We start from the raw sequence: 20,722 nt of genomic DNA, 5'->3' as shown, positions 1-20,722 counted from the left end.
GACCTAGACTGGTTGTCTACAGCTGGCTAAGTAGGTCTTTGGGTGGGAAGCCACTGCTTTAAACCTATTGGTCACCACCTATCGGCCAATCAATAGTTGCGCAAATAGTTGCGCAGCAGCTCCTATGTTGCTTCTGTTATGTTCTGACCTTTAATAAAGCCTGTTGCTGTTTGAACCTCCCGTCTAGCTCAATGCCTGCAAAGAACCGGCTACATAACACTGGCGATGAAGGTGGGATGTGCTGCTTCATCGTAAGAGCCTGAAGTCACTAGGGAGTGAAACCAGCACAAAGCCTGGTAGGGAACAGCATTGCCCCCCCCTCGGTCTGCCTAGCAAGCCATGCTGGAGACCACCCCGCCCTGAGGATCGGTCCCAGGGCCTACACAGAAGCCAGCAGCATGAGGCAACATGAGATACGAGCCGTGAAGACTACGCACCACGGGGAAGGTCGGAAAGCTAAAGGAATTTGACGTGATGCACCTGGAGAGATGGTTGTCCTACATTTCCCACGTAGAGAACTACCTGGGTGCAAATCAAGTCAGCGAAGATGGGCTGAATGCCACGACCCTCCTCTGCATGTGCGGCCCAGCCACCATCAATATTGCAGAGAACTTGGTTGTCCCGGCGCCGTTGGAAACCGTCACGTATGCAGACCTAAAGAAGAAGCTGTGCGACCATTGAGAACTAAAGCTTTCAGTGATAGCATGGAAGCATGCTTTCGAGCAACACGAACAACAACCTGGCGAGTCGGTGACAGAATTCATCGCAGCGCGTTGTCAAGCATCGTGACTCTGTAAATTCTCCGACCTAGAGGAGCGACTAAGAGACCGCTTAGTCTGTGGACTCAGGAACAGAGAGCTCCAACAAAAACTCTTTGCAAAGGAGACTCTCTCACTTCAAGAAGCCATAAAGGAGGTCATGGTGGATGAAGCCGCCAGAGGGGCCGTGAAGGCATTGTGGCCCTCCAAAAGCACACCATCTACAGAAACCATCCACTATGAGGACGCCCAATGGTTGAAAGACACTGACTCAGACCACGAAGTCGATAAAATCCAGCGGTACCACAAAAGGCCATCTGACAAGGCAGTTCTGTTCCCAAGGTGTTTGGGCTTCAGAGGCCGCCATCAATGCGCGGATTATCATTTCAGAACAGCTGGGCGTGTGGTAAACCAGGCCACATTGCCGCCGTCTGTTGAGTTTGCCAGAGGGACCGCCAGCTGGACGAGACTTTTAGGAGAGGTACCAGGGCCCCAGGGCAACACTGAGGAGTGTTCTGCTCTAGCCGCCGGAGCATTTTCCGCACTGGTACCCACCGACCTCTTTTTTTTTCTTTCAATTTTTATTAAGTTTATTGTTTAAAAACATTGGACACAGTACCAGCGGGCTGACAAACCTTCTTGTCTACAATGTTCAAATATATATATATATATATACATGTATATATGTACATCAAAGATACACTTAAATACACTTTAAGTTACAAATCAGTGAAATAACAGAATATTTAAGACAATGAGCTAGTCTGTAAAACCTATTAGAGACCTTTCTTTTTATCCCTCCAAAGATACAATTTGTTCCAAATTCTATAATAGTCTGATTGATCTTTATTCTTTAGTTCCAAAGTTAGTTTGTCCATTTCTGCGCAATCCCAAATTTTCCTAATAACCTCTTTTTCTCCTGGGATCTCATTCTTTTTCCATTTTTGCGCAAATGACATTCTAGCTGCTGTGATAATATGGATCGTTAAATATAGCACATCTTTAGGATACTTCTCTTTCGTAATTCCCAACAAGAAAAATTCTGGACTAAACTCAATATCTTGTTTTAATATTTCTTTCAGCCAAGTCCAAATCATTCTCCAAAATTTTTGTGTTTTACTGCAAGACCACCATGTATGGAAGTATGTGCCTATCTCTTCAGAGCACTTCCAACATTTGGGAGATGCTGTTGTATACATTTTTGCTAGACGGGCTGGGGGAAGATGCCATCGATAAAACATTTTAAATAAATTTTCTTTATACGATGAGGCCAGTGTTATCCTTTTATTTCTGTCCCAAATTGTTTGCCAAGTACCTAAATCAATGTTATGTCCTAAATTGTTAGCCCAAATCAACATGGGATCCTTCACTTGCTCTTCAAACAGCTTATATCCCAAAAGCAATTTATATAAATTCTTTATTTGTTTGGAGTCTGGGCCCAATAATATTTTGTCCAATGCTGTTTCAGAGGTATATATCCCCCATTCTTTTTTATCCTTCCTAAATCTTGATTGGATTTGTAAGTAGGCCCACCAATCGAGTTTTATACCTTGTAATTCTAGTTCATTCCTAAGTTTCAATTCCCCCTCCTCATTCAGAATATCCTTGTATGAAATTATGTTACCCAAATCAAATAGATTTGGGTAAACAATCGCTTCAAGGGTGGATAGCCAATTACACTTTAGTGTAATTGTGAGATCTAATTTTTTTCCAGGTATTAAGTAACGCTTGCCTGATCCGATGTTTTTGAAAATGTGAGAAGAGACCTTGTTTTTCCGTCCATAGGAAAGCATGCCAGCCATATTGCAAATCGTGACCCTCTAAAGTTAATAGTCTTCTATTTCTCAAAATTACCCATTCTCTAATCCAACTCAGAGCCGCGGCGTGGTAATATAATTCCCAGTCTGGCAATCCAAAACCCCCATTTTCCTACGTGTCCTGTAAATATTTCAATTTAATTCTTGATTTTTTCCCCTGCCAAACAAAATTTAATGATAATTTATTCAAATTTCGAAAAAACTTAGAATTGAGTTGTATTGGGATATTCTGAAACAGAAACAGGATTTTAGGCAGAATATTCATCTTAATGACAGCGATTCTTCCCAATAATGAGAGTTTTAGATTTCCCCATCTTTCCAGATCACCTTTTATTTGATTCACTACATTATCATAATTATCTTTTTTGAGTGAGGTGCATCTAGCCGTAGTATTAATCCCTAGATATTTTATTTTCTTGACTATTTCTATATCCATGATTCCAGCCAGATTTTCTTTTTGTTTATTAGTCATATTTTTGACAATCATCTTGGTCTTATTTCTGTTTATTCGCAGTCCGGCAACCTCACCATATTTAGATAGTGAGGTTGCCGGACTGCGAATAAACAGAAATAAGACCAAGATGATTGTCAAAGCACATAAAAGCACATCCCCCGACTGGACCACAGGGGCCGGACAGTCATCCGACACCCAGTAGCAGCCCTGCCAATTTTGCGGCACCTTTAGACTTTGGTTTGGGCTGACCGGGACAGGCCAGCCAAAGGGAGTCGAGTTGTTTTGACTCCACCGAACTGCAAAGCCTGGGTCTATCCAGCATGGCAGGCAAACCGGTAGACCGGGAGATTCTGGCAACCCCCTTACGCTCCGAACAAGCACGAAGACCCCCCAAGTACCTACAAGATTTTGTAACCAAATGAATGTGTGTGCTATCCAGGGGGAAGGGGTGTAATCTATGGCCTTTATATGCTGTAAGTGTTTGCTTAAGTTGTACTGCTTGTTAACTGCTTAGTTCAAGTGTATGTTTGTAACAGTTGCTGGGGCGCCTAGACTGGTTGTCTACAGCTGGCTAAGTAGGTCTTTGGGTGGGAAGCCACTGCTTTAAACCTATTGGTCACCACCTATCGGCCAACCATATAAATAGTTGCGCAGCAGCTCCTATATTGCTTCTGTTATGTTCTGCCCTTCAATAAAGCCTGTTGCTGTTTGAACCTGCTGTCTCGCTCAATGCCTGCAAAGAACTGGCTACATAACAATTACCATCTCCTGTTGTCTTCTTTTCTTCAAGTTAATTCTACCCAGTTCCTTTAATTGTTCCTAATAGGATTCAGTTTCCAATCCCCTTACCATCTTCATTGCTCTGCTCTGCATTTTTTTATGGTTCCTCAGCATCATTCTTGTATTGTGACCACTAGAATTATATATATATATATATATATATATATATAATAGAATTATATATCAGAATGTAGTCTGACAAATGCAGCATAGAGTGGAACTTTAGTTCTCCATAATAACAACAACATTATACCTCTCTTGATGTAGTCCATGAGTTCTTGGGCTGCTACATGGGTTCTTGGGCTGTTACAGAACACTGCTGGCTCATGAATAATCTCCAGTCTACTAGGATGCCCACAAAGCATATCACTTATTCTACAGCTCTTCAGAATCTAAGTAGGATCTTTTATAGCTAAGTCCAAGCACTGTGCCTGGGAAAGGTAGGAGACATTGCTAGACATGCCAGCTTCAAATATTCTTATGGAACAATGATTTTATTAACTTCTCCCAGTCCAGATCCTTTTGTCCCAACCAACTGAACACATCAGAAATCTAGTATGCTGAAAAGGCTTTATATGATCTGAAAAGCATTTTGCATCAGATGCAGTTTGCAAACACTCTTCAAAGTTAGCCCAAATTAATTTTAACTTTGATTAGTGCCCTTCAGGGAAGAACTATGGCATGCTAGTAGCAGTACTATGGAAATGCACTTTTTGTAATAGTCACTGTACAATCTGGATATATAGTAGGGCAGCAATGGCTGGTTTACAATCAATCCCAAATGATTTGTCTGCATTGCCTGGGGGATTGCAATTCTATCCAAAAATAGAGTGTGTTTTCATAGTCTACTACAGTAAAAGATATTTTATATCACTGATACTCAGAAACAGTGCCTGCACATGAAGCAGATTCCAAGAATCCAAGGAAGGAAGGAAGAAGTCATGCTGTCAAATCAATGGAGTAATAGTTACGCTATATTCTGCACTGGTCAGAGCATACCTCAAGTTCTGTGGCTCAGTCAATGTAAGTTAAATATATGAGGTACAGGAAATAAACAGGGTTGAGAAGGCACAAATAAGGAAGATATAAAAGAAGAAAGGCAGGAGGTTATGGGAAAATTAGTAAAATAATGTACATCAAAAGATATTGGAGGAATTTACACACCTAATACTTTTCTTGTAGTATCTGAAGAACCATATTTAACAGCAGTGGTAAATATGCAGTTCTAAAATTTAATGTTAATTGAAAACATGAGAAGTCAGCATATATTGGGGTATTTTCTGATGTGACAAGTCTGTGTAACATAATCTGTTTGTATAAAAAGTAGCAATCTAAATGAACTGATTTGTTAATTTAAAACATGTATCTTCCTAGATACTCAGTTTGGTATATTCTTCATGCTAAGTCATAATGTGGCTTATTTTCTAATTAGCAAGGTGAGTGAAACCTGCCACTGTGGAATATTTAAAAAAATGAATTATGAATTAATGTAAAATGTGAGCCCAGCCATGACTCCTAAACGTCTGTGATGTTAGAGTATTATCTCTAGGTAACACTCATCTTTTATAATACAGTAAATTGAGATTGCCATTGATACATTCCATTAGTTGATAAAACAAGTATTAAAAGTTGACTTATGAACAACTAAATATATATTTAATGCTTTTTATTTCTTTAAGGAGTTTTTGTTATCCAGTCATTTTTTTTTAAATTAGTTAATGGTGATTTTAACTGTTCTGATTTCTTTTTCTAAAAAAATGTTTGTAACCCACAGGTGCCCTTTTTGCAGAAAGATGAAATATAACAAAAACAACCATCACCACAATAATTGTGTGTGCCAGTAGCTATTTTGGAGATATCTTTCCAGGTCAGAAAGACAGAACTGAATTATTTTAAAGAATTAAATATTAATAATGAAAATTAAATATTTTCTAAATGCAAAGAGCAATGCTACTGTTTGAATTTTTTCTGAATCCAAACTTCATTTTCAAATACATTGCTTTGTGGAAAGTTTAATCATGCATCATTTCATATTTATCTGATTCACTGTTGAAGAATACAATTTGAAAGATTGAAACAACATCTCTGATTGAAATGTTATGCAACCATTAAAACAACCTCTAGGCATTTGCTTCTCTGCACTAAACCAGTATTTATTCCTATATGAATTTCTGTTCTTATGAAATAGGTAATCTCCTTGTGTAAACCTGAACACATTATATATTAGCATGTGAAGCCAAGCCAGAAGACCAATGGAATATATACAGTATATTAAGAGTAAGAAGCTAATAAAAATACAGGCTTGAAACCCTAGTGTGGATTTATAAACAAATTTTGTTAAGCCAATCTGATTATTTTCTTTGACTAAAACTCCCAAATTAGTAGATGAATGAAATGCTGTATATTAATATTTAACATGTAAAAAAAGATTGAGGCACTGCCTCTCATATATTGTTAATGACCCTCTATTCTTAACATGAATTGATATTGCTTTCTACTGTTACATGGATTAAAAGTTAAGAGAAGGGTCATAAAGAAGAATGCTAAAGCAGATTTTTTTTAAAAAAATATTTCAATTTGTATGTCTGCCCACCACATTGTTATGACTTTTGGTGACTAGAATGTTGAACTGTAGTAAATAAAGCAGAAGAGGATGCAAAACTCATTTTATTTGACATTTCATTTCTAATCTGAATGGATTAGATCAAATAAGTTTATAAATAAGAGAGGAATTGGAAGAGAGAGTTGCAAGTATTGTTGCACAAGAAGAAAGCATAGCTAGACATAAGAGCAGAAAAAAATACATGTATAATTATATAATGGGGGTGTGGCAGTCAAGCAGTTAAGGCTTGTTGGCAGTTCAAGACCCAAGTACTGCACGATGGAGTGAGCTTCCTTTACTTGTCCAAGCTCCTACCAACCTAGCAGTTCAAAAGCATGTTAATGCAAGTAGATAAATGGGTACTACTTTGGTGGAAAGGTAACAGCATTCTGGGCACCTTCCACATATAGTCAGGCCAGCCACATGACCATGAAAGCATCTTCAGATAACACTGGCTGTGAATAAGTGCTTATCAAATATGATAAGTACTGCCTCCTAGAGTTGAACACAACTAGCAGGGGAAAACTTTATAATGAAAACAGAAGTTCGTGGATAAGCTATGGCACTGAGATATTAATCATGAAATTGTAGCAGAGGGGTGGAAGTGCTATCACTGCATTCAATCAAATGTACTTAATATGCTGAAAAATGAGCTTTGAAAAAAAAACCTTCAAATTTCAATTATAAGTTAGTATTTCACAGCCCAAAGATATCACTAAAGATCTTTATTTAGGAGTAATTTTATACTTTTACAAATTCTCTATTTTACAATTAACTTGATTCATTAATGATATATGCATGATTTCATGTGACACTTCAAGCAATTAAAATTAGGCAAACAGTCTGAAGCAGGAGGAAAGACTGGTGGCTAAATGCTCATTTAGTTTCCTTGTATGCACATTGGATATAATTGGATTTTCTGAAAACCACTGCCTTATTTATATTTACTTATTAGTGGAATTGTATGACTGTCCAATGCACTACAAAAATTCTGAATGGCTAGCAGTATATAAAAATATTAAATAAAATAATATGTGCAATCCCAGATTAATAATACATACCTAAATGGACATTTTCTGAACATATTTTAATTTAACACTATTTCCTTCCTGTTAGTCTCATACTCAATATAGACAAAATTAGCCCTACTGATGTAAGAGAGAATTCTTTCAAAACCTTGTGAGTGCAAGATAAAAACAAACACATGCAGAGAGTAGTGACTCAAAACAAAAACAACACATATTGTATAAGTCACATGAATCTTAGTCATGATAAAGAAGGCAACAACTTTCATGTGTAGCTTGCCAAGAATGAAAGATAAATTCCAATAGAAAATATAAATTTTAAGTGAGTCAATACCTGCATGACATAATTTCAATATGGAGGAATGTTACTTAATTTATATAAAGGCTAGAGGTTAGTGAACTTCTCACTGGTAAATTTATAAATAAGAAGTTCATATCCTGAAGCAAGTGAAGGTACACAACAATAAATCAGGTAGGGGATATGAAGTTTAGGAGCATAGTAATGTTTTGTCAAGAGTCAGGCAGTGGCCAGGTACCAAACAATTGATTCTTTGAGGATTCAGAGACAATGAAACCAGCGAATCAGGAGAATGTAAGCTTTATTAATAACTTTAGCAGGCAGATTTTAAGAGGAATATAAAACATACTAAGCAAGATGTTCTCCCTTCAGCTATTGAGAGCCCCCTTTGACAACAGCAGATATTCCAAAGGCTCAGGATGCACAGCACTGAGTGCTCAAGCTTAATTAGTGTAATGTAATTAGTACTAAAATGCGAATAGTCTTCATGCCAATGATGGAGTTGCCTTGTCCTTTACCATCAATACAAATCTTTATAACTCCTTTATCCAACAATGCCTTGGACTCTTTAGGAATGCCACTGAATTGGCATTTTTGCCCCATGGCCATCTTAACCTTAATCTTCAAAAAAATATATTCATTTAGATGTCAACAAATAACATATGAAACATTTTAGAAGATATCTGAATACTCCAAATAAATGTGGCATCAGATTGATGATTTAGGAAACAATGGGCTGATTTTATTTATTTAATTTATATGCAGTCCATCTCACCAGTAAGGTGACTAATTAAACCTTGTTAACGAATTAAAAGTAGCAAACTATATCCTATCTTGTGGTTGTATTTGTATGACAGAATGAATCATGATTATTCAACTGCAGTTTTGTGCAAGCTCAGACCCAGACTGAGTAAATCATAGTAAAAATAATTGAATGAATATTTCATGCGAACATGGCCAGTAGTTCAGGGAGTCTGAACACTTAATTATGGACAAAAATGTTAATACAACTTTGTAAATAACCCTGTAGAAACTTAAACATGTGCTGACTAAAATGGCGAGGATAGAACATGGTAATTTTTTCAGACACCAGAAAATAATAATTAATCATAATAGTTAAACATTGTGAGACTACATTTAGTGTTTTGGCATTCTTATCCTCAAGAATCTCAGGTTCTTACACAATGCTAAAGTCATCCAAAACCAAGATTCTGTAAGATGTCTGACATTTTCAACTGAAATCTCAGGATTTATCTCTGAATATTAAAAACTTGTGAGATCTTATCTTTAACGTTTTATAAAACAGAGCACTGAGAATATGTGCAAATAAATGCTTTAGTTTTCCAAAACCATGTTTAGAGGGGTACTCCTAGTTGTACTCTGGATTAATTCAGAGACTGCTAGGATTTACGTGTGATAAAATAACATTTCAAATTTCAATTTATCAAGAGAGTGGCAAAAAGACTGAGAACTAGTTTACAGTCACCCAGTGAATTTCATGAAGGGATTTGAATTGTCCCTAACCTAGTCATTTAATTACAGTATCACACCAGCTTCGTTTATGGTTTAAGGAGGCAGCAATCTATTTGAAAGGACCTTTTTTTCTCATTGGAGAAAAAGACATACAAATGAAATGTGTGCATAGTAAATGAAAATGTGAGTTACTTTAACCCCCCCCCTCCCCAGTATAGCTGTATACTGAAGTCCTACCTAAAAAAGAGCATCACGTATGAATATATTCCACTGGAGAATGATCCCTCTGTGATAAATAAAAACTAAAGACTTCAGAAATGATTGGATACCTGAAGGCTTCAAGGCTAGATGCTTTTTTTTTGGCGAGAGTCTTAGGTAAATGATTTACTATTGCCTACTCGTAAAATGTAAAACAACTCGGGAGTAAATAGCCATCATCACTTAAAGGGCGGGAGGAGGGGGAGATACAACACCTACTTAAGCCAAGTTGGGTCTGGTTATTTAGCGTCGAAACGCTCTGTATCTAGAAAGGGGCTGGCATTGCGTCTGCTGCGGCAGAAACAAAACGAGAAGAGCCGGGGCTTTTGGTGCCTGCAACTCCCTTCAGGTTGAGACACGGCACGAATACACCTGACACTTCAATAACTGTGAAAGGGGCGCTCGCGTATTTTAACGCAACCGGACAGAAATGATTGTGGCGCCCGAGTTGTTTACACGGACGCGCCCTTCCTGGGAGATCACGAAGACGCCTTTCCGGACGAGACTGCCAGTCTCCCTCGGCTTTCACGTGGCGTGTCCCGAGTTTTGCTCTCTCTCTTGTTGAGAATCGCCCTTTCTCAAATGTAAAATCCCGCCGGATTCATATAGGCCAGGGGTAGGCAACCTCGGCTCTTTTATGACTCATGGACTTCAACTCCCAGAATTCCTGAGCCAGCTATGCTGGCTCAGGAATTCTGGGAGTTGAAGTCCATGAGTCATAAAAGCCGAGGTTGCCTACCCCTGATATAGGCGTTTCTTCAACAAAAGCAGGCACGAGTTCCCCGCGGTGAGGTGTCAACCGGAGACCGAGCGAACAAGCGAAGAGCCTTCGGCCAACGGGGGGGGGGAAGTCGCCGAAGGGCGGCAGAGCAACGGGGGGCTCCCTCGCCAAGCGTCGCCCCGTCCCGAGCGCCCCGCCCGGTCGCTGGCACCGAGGCGAGGGGTGACGTCAAGGTTTCCGGAAGAGGAGGAAATGCCTTCCCCCCCCCTCCGAGGACCGGAAGCGTGTTTTTTTTTTGGAGCTGACTCCGTGCCGAGCCGGGAAGGCCTAGAGCGGTGGTTGTGGTGAAGGAGTTGGGGAGGTTGGTGGCGGGAGCCGAGTTGAGTTTAGCCGATGCGCGAAGGGGAGCGTCCGACGCCGAGCGTCGCTGGCCCAGCCGCGGAGACGAAAGGGGGAACTGCCGGGGTGGGTCAAGGAGGCCTGACGAGCTCCAGGGGAGCGGGAGAGGGGGTGCAACCCGCGTTTTGGGACGGTCGGCAGCCCGGGGAAAACAGCGGGGGCGCGGGGAGGGGAGGGAAGGTTTGGGCGAGAGAGCCGGGGGCGGAATAGAGCAAGCGCCCCCGCTGGATCGGACGAAAGATCCTTGTCGTCCGGTGGCAGAAGACAGCTCGATGCTTTCGGCTATTGCTCTCCAGCAGCAGGTGATGCACCCAGCCTCTCCCCCTCCCCCGGTCTGTTTGGAGGGGAGATGGTGGGCGGGTCATCGTTTCTTTACCCTCTCGGGGCTGTCTGCGACTCTCCCCATTCTATTGACCGGACCACCAGAGACCGTTGGAAAACAAGCAACCTTGCCCGACACGGGCAAGGTTGCTTGTTTTCCAACGGTCTCTGGTGGTCCGGTCAATAGAATGGGGAGAGTCGCTCTTATCGCAGCGACGATCTTTTTTTATAAGCTGTTGTTGTTAGTTGCGAAGTCGTGTCCGACCCATCGCGACCCTATGGACAATGTTCCTCCAGGCCTTCCTGTCCTCTACCATTTTATAAGCTAGCTATCAGTAATTCGGACACCAGTTTGGTAATAGTTTGATTAGAGAAAGGAAAGAAATGTGCCACTTCCTTGTAACCATTCTCTCTCGATTTCTCAAGGCAGTGTGTCTCGGAGAAAGTAGACGCTGTTGTATTCTTAAGCTGTTGCATTCTCCCCTTGTTATAATTTTGCTAACTCATTTCCTTTATCGACGTTGTCCCTTCTGTTATTGTTGTTTTCTTCCCGAGGTGACATCGTGGATTTTAGACCGATTCATAGGGTCTCTTTCTTCTTTAATTCTATAGAATAGTTTAGCCTGAGAGACGCTTATAAACAGATAGGTATTACTGTTGTATAATACATCTAAGTGACTTTCTGCAGAAATGGAATACACAGAGTTTGGGTTATTAGTCTGAAGTGGGTTTTAGAGCCATTCTCACAGTCCTCCGTCATCTTAAAAAGACTAAGCAGAAGACCTTCTTAAGCGTTATCTTTAGGTTCAGCATTTGTTCTCTGTCAAAAGAAGGCATTGAAATATATGGTACAGAGGCCATGTTGACACCTGTATTAACTATTAAGATAGTCCTGGAAATAGTAACACAATATAGATTAACTATATCTTCTTTTTATTCTTTCTTTCTTTAAAAAGTAAAGCTAACCCAAAGTAATTTTTTGAAAATATGTCACTTGGAAATAAATTCTATTATTGTGATGACATGCAACATGACTGATTTAATTGTGTACTTTTTATTTTGGTAGACATTGCTGATGGATGAGCTAGTACATGATTTGGCCTCAGCTCTTGAGCAAACCTCAGAACAGAACAAGCTGGATGAATTATGGGAAGAAATGACTCTGAGCCCAAGGCAGCAGCGTCGGCAGCTTCGTAAGAGACGGGGACGCAAGCGGCGTTCAGACCTTACACACCAAGTGGAACATGCTTGCTGCTATAGTGGGGCCTCAGAATCCAGCCTAGAAGAGGTTGTGGAAGACTGCCGGGAAGTGCTAACTGCTTACTTTAGTGACTCTGATGACATGGCAGTAGCCAAACATCCAACTCTCAGCACAGCTCTCAAGAATAAGCAACACTCATGGCACGAATCAGACTCTTTCACTGAGAATGCGCCTTGTCGACCCTTGAGGCGCCGTCGAAAAGTTAAGCGTGTGACATCAGAAGTGGCAGCTAGCCTTCAGCAGAAACTCCGAGTATCGGAATGGACTTATGAGAAGGGTTGCAGATTCAAATCGGCTAAAAAGCAGCGCCTTTCCCGTTGGAAGGAGAATGCTCCCTGGACATCAACTGGCCGGGGACTTTGTGAGTCAGCAGAGACAAGGGCCTTCCTCAGCAAAGGGGGAAGGAATGAAAGGATGGAGTGTGAAGCAGATGAACAGAAACAGGGTTCTGATGAAAACATGTCAGAATGGTGAGATGTCTAGGCCTTTCTTCCCTTACCTGAGGTGCTAATATTTTACTTTGTTTCTTTGCAAGTAGTGGTTCTTTCCTTTATGTAGTTCCCCATTTCATTAGACTACCTTAACCCAATCTTCTCACATAATTTATGGAAAGCTGTTTTGCAGGGCATACTTGTGTAGACCAGTATTTTGTGTGAGGCTAATATCCATCGTTTGTTAAGAAGAAAATAAAGTGTGTTTAGTCTTTAGTCAGCATTATTTTAAGCATTATTTTCTAAAAAGTGATTTGTTGATGTTGAAATGGAGATGTTCCAAGAGGAATGCTGCTATTTTGATTTGTGTGAAACAAGTATCAGTTGTAATTAAGCATCACAGTCTAATTAAAGGATGTTGAATGAGAATATAGAATGCTCTCTATTGCTCTAGGCCAGGGGTAGGCAACCTTGGCTCTTTTATGTCTCATGTACTTCAACTCCCAGAATTCCTGAGCCAGCCATGCTGAGGGGAAGGGAGAGGTTTCCAAGCTGAGCCATGCTGGCTCAGGAATTTTGGGAGTTGAAGTCCACGAGTCATAAAAGAGCCAAGGTTGCTTACCCCTGCTCTAGGCATATAACTTGCATCTTCTTTTAAGATGAATTGCTTTTGGTTCTGAATAATAGGTTCTAGATCAGACATGTCAAACTCGTGATGTCATGTGACGTGCAACATTTTGGGAGAGTTTTGCCATTGCCGGCAATGGGGTGGGCTCAGCTTCTGGATGACGCATCCGGCCTGCGGGCCGGCACTTTGACACCCCTGTTCTAGATGGAGTTCAGCAACTTGTAATATTAAGTCAAGGTTCATGTAATTGTTGGCCTTTCTTCACTTGCAGGAAGATTGAGAGAAGAAATGGTACTGCATGCATTCCTTTAAACCAGGGGTAGGCAACCTTGGCTCTTTTGTGACTCGTGGACTTCAACTCCCTGAATTCCTGAGCCAGCAGGGCTTAGCTTGGAAACCTCTCCCTTCCCCTCAGCATGGCTGGCTCAGGAATTCTGGGAGTTGAAGTCTATGAGTCATAAAAGAGCCAAGGTTGCCTACCCCTGCCTTAAACCATTCATCTCCAACAACGTGCTGCTTTTAATTGAGCAGTTTCTTGTCATCAGTTATAAAAGATGTGAGCAATTGATTGAGGCTTAGAAGTTGTTTAGAAGAAGAGGCCCTATTGGTTCTTCCATTATGTCCTAAGCTTCTAAGGCCTTGGAAGATATTGTAGTTTCTGGAATAACTTTGATAGTATTATCTGAGTGTATTTATTTGGGTACACTTTTATTTGGACTTCATTGAATGCTAACGTATCTCAAAACTATTTTACTACATTTTGATTGAACATGTGAATGGTATGATGTAGTCAGATATGATGAGTAAAATCTTTCTTAATAATCTATACATTTGGAGCATTCAGAGCTTATGGAATAATGGAAGAATTTTTGATAGAACTAAAAAGAGGGCATCATTAGGATACTGATGAAGTAGAAGTGTTTTCCATGGCTTGTAAAGTGAATTTTGAATTATTTGATAGAATTCCACAAAAAGATTGTCACCTGGGTTGTGTCTCTTTGAACTGATTTTAATGATTGATTTTCAATATGTATTAGAAATAGTAGTTCAGGATACACATACTAGTACCATATTAAACCACCATTTATCCATCTTCTCCCTTCTTATGTGCTTTTCATTTTTTTTTTGGTCCTATATGGATTACAGTATATTGTTTTTCTTTCCTGTTTCCTGTTCAGGGAACTGTTCGGAAAGCAGAGGCTTTCAGTTCTTCTTTTGACAGCAAGAGGTCAAATAAGGTGGATAACACCGAGTGGGCAGTATATTTAGTGATTCAGTCCTGAATAACATGTCGTTATTTTCGATATTCAGAAGAATGCTAGATTTAGTAATCCATAATCAGCCAGGAAGAGATTAGTTGAGGTATGACTTTTTCTGAATTCTCTTAGATGAGCAAAGATACCCATCTTAATTCCTCTGCACCCTTAATCAAAATAAGTAAGTTCACAGCATTCAGTAGGGGTCATTCTATAGTATTTTAGCAAAGCATGCATGGAGTCTAAAACAGGTCTACCTATTAAGTCTGTAAAGTTGTCAGTTACATTTGGGAGGGACCAGTAGGAAAAATATATCCAAGATTAGTTCACATTAATAGTATTTTGTTACCTATTAATTTTATTCCTATGGGCCAAACAAACTGTTTATATGTGTTTCATAGTGTGTCAAATCTGAGACTTAAACCATTAACTTGCTTCTTGGGTTTTTTTTAGCTTATTTTCTTTTCTCTCTGATGTGAAGAATATAAGCTGCAGCCTGAAGTGGCTACTTGAGAACTTGGATAAAGAGGTTTGAGTGTTTGCCTGTTTGGTGACAGAGCAAGTGACAGAGATGGAGTGTTTAGCCTCCCCCTCCTTCTTCAGCCCAGCCTGACCTTCTGCACCCCCTCTGTGCCTCTTGTTTTCTTATTTTTATAGAAAATCAATACTCTTCTTGACACAAACAATAGCTCAGAAGCATAACTGAATGGAGGAGAGCTGAGATCTGTCCATCACCTCTCACTTTAACTCTTCTGCACTATTTAATTACAGGCATGCTTTGGTCCAGGTGTTGGCAACAGTGCAATTGCTAAATGAAGACCGTTTTAACCAAAGATTGGGTGATCAATAACTCTATAGCAGTAGCTTGTTGGATCAATAGCATTCATTATTTTCTGGTTAAGGCAAGTGGCCTTCTTTGTAACTGGAGGTCATTAATCAGTGCTTACTGGACTGTATGGCTTGTACTAAGGAACTGTGAACTTTCCAGTAAGAATTTAATGTGAAAACAACGCAGCTTATTTTATATGATCTTTGGGTGAGTAAAGTGAGAAATGAGGCTTAGTCACTTTATTTTTGTTTCATCCTATCTGAGGATTTGGTAGTATCATACTTCCAAAACAAACCTGTATAAACCATACATGTGAAAACCGCAGACCCTTATGCACTACGATTTGGTTGCTAATTACTTAATACTGTCTTGTCCTGCTACCTCCTATCTACTTAAGACTTGTAAGTAGATGTATAGTAGAATTTATAAAAGGACAAGTTGTCATTTTGTTTTGCTCACATCTTTTATTGAGAAATGAGAACAAAAATCACTGTGAGTTTACATTTAACAATTAAATAATTGCACAAATTATATGATATAATATTACTGTTTTATTGTTGTCCCTCAATCATTTTATAGACATTTTTATATAAGTTTATTCCTCTTTATAGTGCTGTGCCTGACATGCAATTTAGAGGTGCTCCTCCTAACTCCAACTCTATCACCAAATTGTGCAACCCTGATGTTAACAAAAGAGAAATGTATGATTATCGTTTGAAGCAAGTTGATCTTGGGCAATCTTAGAGTAGAGGTCCCCAACCTACAGTCCACGGCCCGGGAACGGGTTGTGGGCTCTTGGCCAGCGGGCCACGGAAAAGGCTGGCTGGTGTGTGCACGCGTGGGCTCACATTCCTCCCCACTCGTGCTACCGCCCGCAGCCCTGTTTGTGCACGTGCACAGGTGCGAATGGGAATGCTAGCGCAGAGTGGGTGTCTGCAGCCCATTTGTGCATGCGCTGCTATCCCGGGTGGTTTGCGTGGCTGTTTGGGCATGCGCACGGTGCCACTAGTGCTGCATCAGTGTGCGTGGCTCCTTGTGTGCGCGTGCACACACCAATTTTGAAGCTGTTCTCCTTCCCTTCGTTCCCCGAGCCCGGAAAGGTTGGAGAACTCTGTTTTAGAGGACCTACTGGTGTTTGCTGCCATATAGTTAGTCCTTGACTTAGAATCACAATGGAGCCCAAAATGTTTGTTGTTAAGTGATTGTTAAGTGAGTTTTGCCCCGTTTTACGATATTTCTGGCCACAGCTCTTAAGTGAATCACTGCCGTTGATAAGTTAGTAATCCAGTTGTTAAGTGAATCTGGTTTCCCCATTGACTTAGCTTGTCAGAAGGTCATAAAAGGTGATTACTGAACCTTGGGTCATAGCAAAGGTCATAAATACTGCCAAGCATCTAAATTTTGATCATATGATTATGGGGATGTTGCAATGTTTGTAACTGTGAAAAATGGTCATAAGTCACTTTTCCCAGTGGTGGTGTAACTTTGAACAGTCACTAAATGAACTGTTGTAAGTCAAGAACTATCTGTAATGCATTCTATGGCTTTGCTCTCAAGAAAATAATACTGAGCAAATGATGCGTTAAGTCTCCCATCCTTATTAAATATTTGTATTTTTCAGTAATTATGAAAGGGAGATCCTCTGTTTTTATTTTTGAACATAACCATTTAATTCTGAAATACAGATGGTTTTAGGAGCTGATTATTGTGGGACCTTTTAGTGTCTTTTTAATGACACTGACAAAGATAACCCAACATAAGTAAATATAAATCAGATGCTGTCATACATATCTGATCTTCAAGGAATTGTCAGATACACTTGGCATTTGTAACTACAGTACATAAACAGAAGGAATGCTGGAGTGTATTCTTTTGTTTAAAGAAATTCAAGGGCACCTAATTTTCTTGCTTAGTTTTTATTTACAAAATATGAAGCTGACCACAAAGCATAATAATTATTAGAGAAATAATTATCTAAGTATTTGGAATGCTGGCTATTGATTTGAGATACATGTGTTATCCAGGGAGATCTATCATTTTTGCAGAAACAAAATTTAGCTTCCTTTCCAGTGAAATAAATGGAAAAGACATTCACATGTAATATAAATACAATGTTATCCTGCAAATTGTTTTGTTTTCTACCCCTCCTCCAAAATAAATGATCATTTTTAAAAATGCCTATTTGTTACTGTATAATATTCGTGTCCCTTTATTCTATCTAGTCAATAATCTGATGTCTGGTGGTTAAAACAATGTTTCTCAACCTTGATAGCTTTAAGATGTGTGGGCTTCAATTGACTGGAGAATTATGGGAGTCCACACATCTTAAACATTGCCAAGGTTAAGAAACACTAAGCTGAAGCAGTTTAATTAGTAAAAGTAACAAAATAATTGTGAGGTTGAGAAAATCTGTAATGTTGCCTTTGCTTGTACAACGTGCCTCATATCATTCATTCTTCTGCGTAGATGCCCAATCAGTTGTGCTCATTTTCTGTTATTATCCATTAATAGATGTCTGTTATTTTCTACTAAGAATATATTATTCCTTACAATTATTTTTAGACATGTTCTCTATATGTTCATTGTACAATGCTGAATAACTTAAAGAATCATTGCTTACTCTTTGTTGTAACTTACTGTAACTGTAACTGTCTTGGAGGGTTCATGGAAACTATTGTTATTAACTGGATGTAATTTACTAAAGAGAGATAGTTTGGTATGGTGGTTAAGGTACCAGGCTAGAAATTATGAGGCTATGGTTCTAGTCCTCTGTTAGGCACAAAGTCAACTGGATGGCTAGGCTGGTCCCTTTCTTTCTGCCCTAAGGAAGAAAACAACGGCAAATTGCTTCAAAAATCTTGCCAAGAATTTGTCCAAACAGTGGTCAGGAGTCAATATGATTCAAAAGGGGTATGCACAAACCCTAAAATCACTAAGGGCTTCACATGTTTCACATGTTCTGAAAGGCAGCACCAAAATTTTAGTGTATTTAAATAGCTTAGATTGCTGTTTCTATATCCACCCATATGATTGGCTAAACCTTATATTCTCCATCATGTCCCTGTGTCTTCTCATAAAAATTTTAATTAGGTGAGCTGCAGTCAGTGAGAAGATGTTCAGCAGCTTTGCTGTCTCTCTAGATTGCTCACTTGAAGGCTATTTTGGCACCAGCTTTGTTCTGTTATGAGGCAATCTTTTCTCACCCAGGCTTCCAGTCTGGCATCATTCTCTGTAATATTGATTCTCCTTTTAATATGCTGTTCCTTATATTTTTAATGAAGGCAGTCTCTGGGTTAAGAATGTCTGACTTAAGAACAACCCTTAGATAAGAACGTGCTGCCGATTACTCAAAATGGCATACCTTGTTGTTCTTGCTTGAGCCGACACACTGTTGAAATTGCGGCATTTCTTTAATGTGCAGTCTGTTTTCAGCAGTCCCTGAAAGCATTTGAATTCTGACTTACATACAAATTTGACTTAAACAAAGAGTTAATTAGGAATGGAACTTGTCCTTAACCTGGGGATTATCCATGGTGATCTAAAATTTCATTTTGTGCGAACTTGCCTTTGAGACTTCTGCCCACCTACTAGTTCGAAAGCATGCGAATGTGAATAGATAAATAGATACCACTTTGGTGGGAAGGTAACAGCATTCCATGCTGGCCACACGACCATGGAAAATGTCTTTGGGCAACACTGGCTCCCTCAGCCTAGAAACAGAGATGAGCACTGCACCTTAGAGCCGGACACAACTGGACAGGGAAACCTTTACCTGTATACAAACATTACACATTACACCAAATGTCTCCTGTCCCTTCTCTACTGCCTGCTGTGTTTTTCTCTGCTAATATGTGTGTAGGATGCCCCTTTTTTCTGCAAAATTACTTTAACAGCAACAACATATTTTGGAAATTTCTTTTTCTTTGAGAGAGAGAGAGATAGCAGACTAGGTTGACAGATTGCAAAGCTTCTAACATTTTATTTTCCAGAAGATTGTACTGCTATGCTGGGAGAGGGAAAAAGTCTGGAAACCAGTATATTTCTGCTTTCCAACCATGTACAATGTATACAGGTAGTCCTCAACTTATGACTATCCATTCAGTGACTGTTCAAAGCTATGCTGATGCTGAACAAAAAGACTTACAAAGTTATGGCCATTGCAGTGCCCATGTGGTCTGCATTGCAACTGGGACTCCCACCCTTTCCTGCTTACCAGTCTGTCCTGAGTTATGACAGCAACTGGGACTTCTGGGATTGCAGTTGCTAAGCAACACAGTCACATGATATTGGACTTTACAGCTGTATTCCTTAGTGATAGAAATTCAATTTCCAATTCTGGTCGTAAGTCAAAGACTTTGTGTAAAAACCAATGATATTAACTCATGTATTTTTTCTTTTGTCCCCTTTTTAGATTATTGCATATTTTCCTAAGTTATTTTTCATTCCATATATTTTATATTCACCCACCCAATTTTGGGGGGGCATTTTAGTGTTGCTCATTGATTAATCCCATGTCAGGATTAATCAAACTGTAGAGATGAATAAAGCAATCCCATTATTCTTTGTTGTTGTGAAAGTTTGTGTGAATTTTCGTTGCAGTAAATAATTTATTCTTAGAAAAAATTATATATGAGATGCATATATACTTAATTCTTTGTGTTCCCTTTCCAGTGAAACCAGCAGTGTTTGCAGTAGCAGCGACACTGGCCTTTTCACCAATGATGAAGGTCGCCAAGGTAAGAATAGGTCATGTCCCTATTTCTTCTATATTTTAGTGCTTTGAATTATAAATCAGGCACAGGAAATTGTGATCAATCTGTATAGGAGAAGAAAAGAAAGAAAATGTAAAGTATTTGAAGGCTGGATTCTGATTCTTCCTTGAGCTCTAACAAGTCATTCATTCCTGATTGCTCTGGGGAGTTTGGTTTTTTGTTTGGGTTTTTTTTTGCTTGTTGCAATTCTTTTGCAGCTCCAGCAGTTGCATACCTGCCAGATGGTATAAAACTGTGCTTTTTGGGCTGTGTTGTGGGTCTATAGCATTATGCCTTTAAAAATAATGCGGATTTCAGTGATCACTTCTAGCAAGGCTGTCTTCGTTTTGCCTCCCCTGCCATTTATTAAAGAAAGATGAACCTGTGGTGGCCTTTGGTATTTTGCTGAGCTGTAAGTCTCAACACACTCAACTAAAATGGCCAGTGATGAGGGTTGCTGTGAGTTGCAGTTCAGTAATACCTGGGGTGGGTGGGGGTGGGTGGGTTTGTAGCTTTATAATCCCTGTAATAATGTAAAAAGATTTAAAATGGCGTAAAAGGCACTGACATATGTCAAGGAGTTATGTAAGGATACTTACAGGTTCATTTGAGTGGGAGATGGAGATGTCTACAGATTAAGATGCAGTACCTATTATTATA

The 20,722-nt window shown here is 39.6% G+C and overlaps 1 protein-coding gene across 5 annotated transcripts in view; it reads left to right on the top strand.

The window, feature by feature from the left end:
* The first annotated feature begins 10,555 nt into the window (after positions 1-10,555).
* The window catches only part of GPATCH2L (G-patch domain containing 2 like), a 45,187-nt gene continuing 35,020 nt past the window's right edge, over positions 10,556-20,722 (top strand). For 4 of the 5 annotated variants that reach the window (XR_014028565.1, XM_081344560.1, XM_081344559.1 and 1 more), the window contains exons 1-3: positions 10,556-10,651; positions 11,973-12,637; positions 19,983-20,047. Coding sequence is in view for 4 of the 5 variants with exons in the window: in XM_081344560.1 (XP_081200686.1) it covers positions 10,580-10,651; positions 11,973-12,637; positions 19,983-20,047 (802 nt within the window). In the remaining variant the exon portion in view is untranslated. Of the gene's footprint in view, positions 10,888-11,972; positions 12,638-19,982; positions 20,048-20,722 lie in introns of all 5 variants that reach the window. The other variant, XM_081344558.1, reaches the window with a different exon arrangement.

This window comes from Vipera berus (assembly GCF_964194415.1).
Source record: "Vipera berus genome assembly, chromosome: 1".
In the NCBI taxonomy this organism is placed as follows: domain Eukaryota; kingdom Metazoa; phylum Chordata; class Lepidosauria; order Squamata; family Viperidae; genus Vipera; species Vipera berus.
Note: the sequence above shows the minus strand (reverse complement) of the source record. Positions and strands in the feature narration are given on the sequence as shown.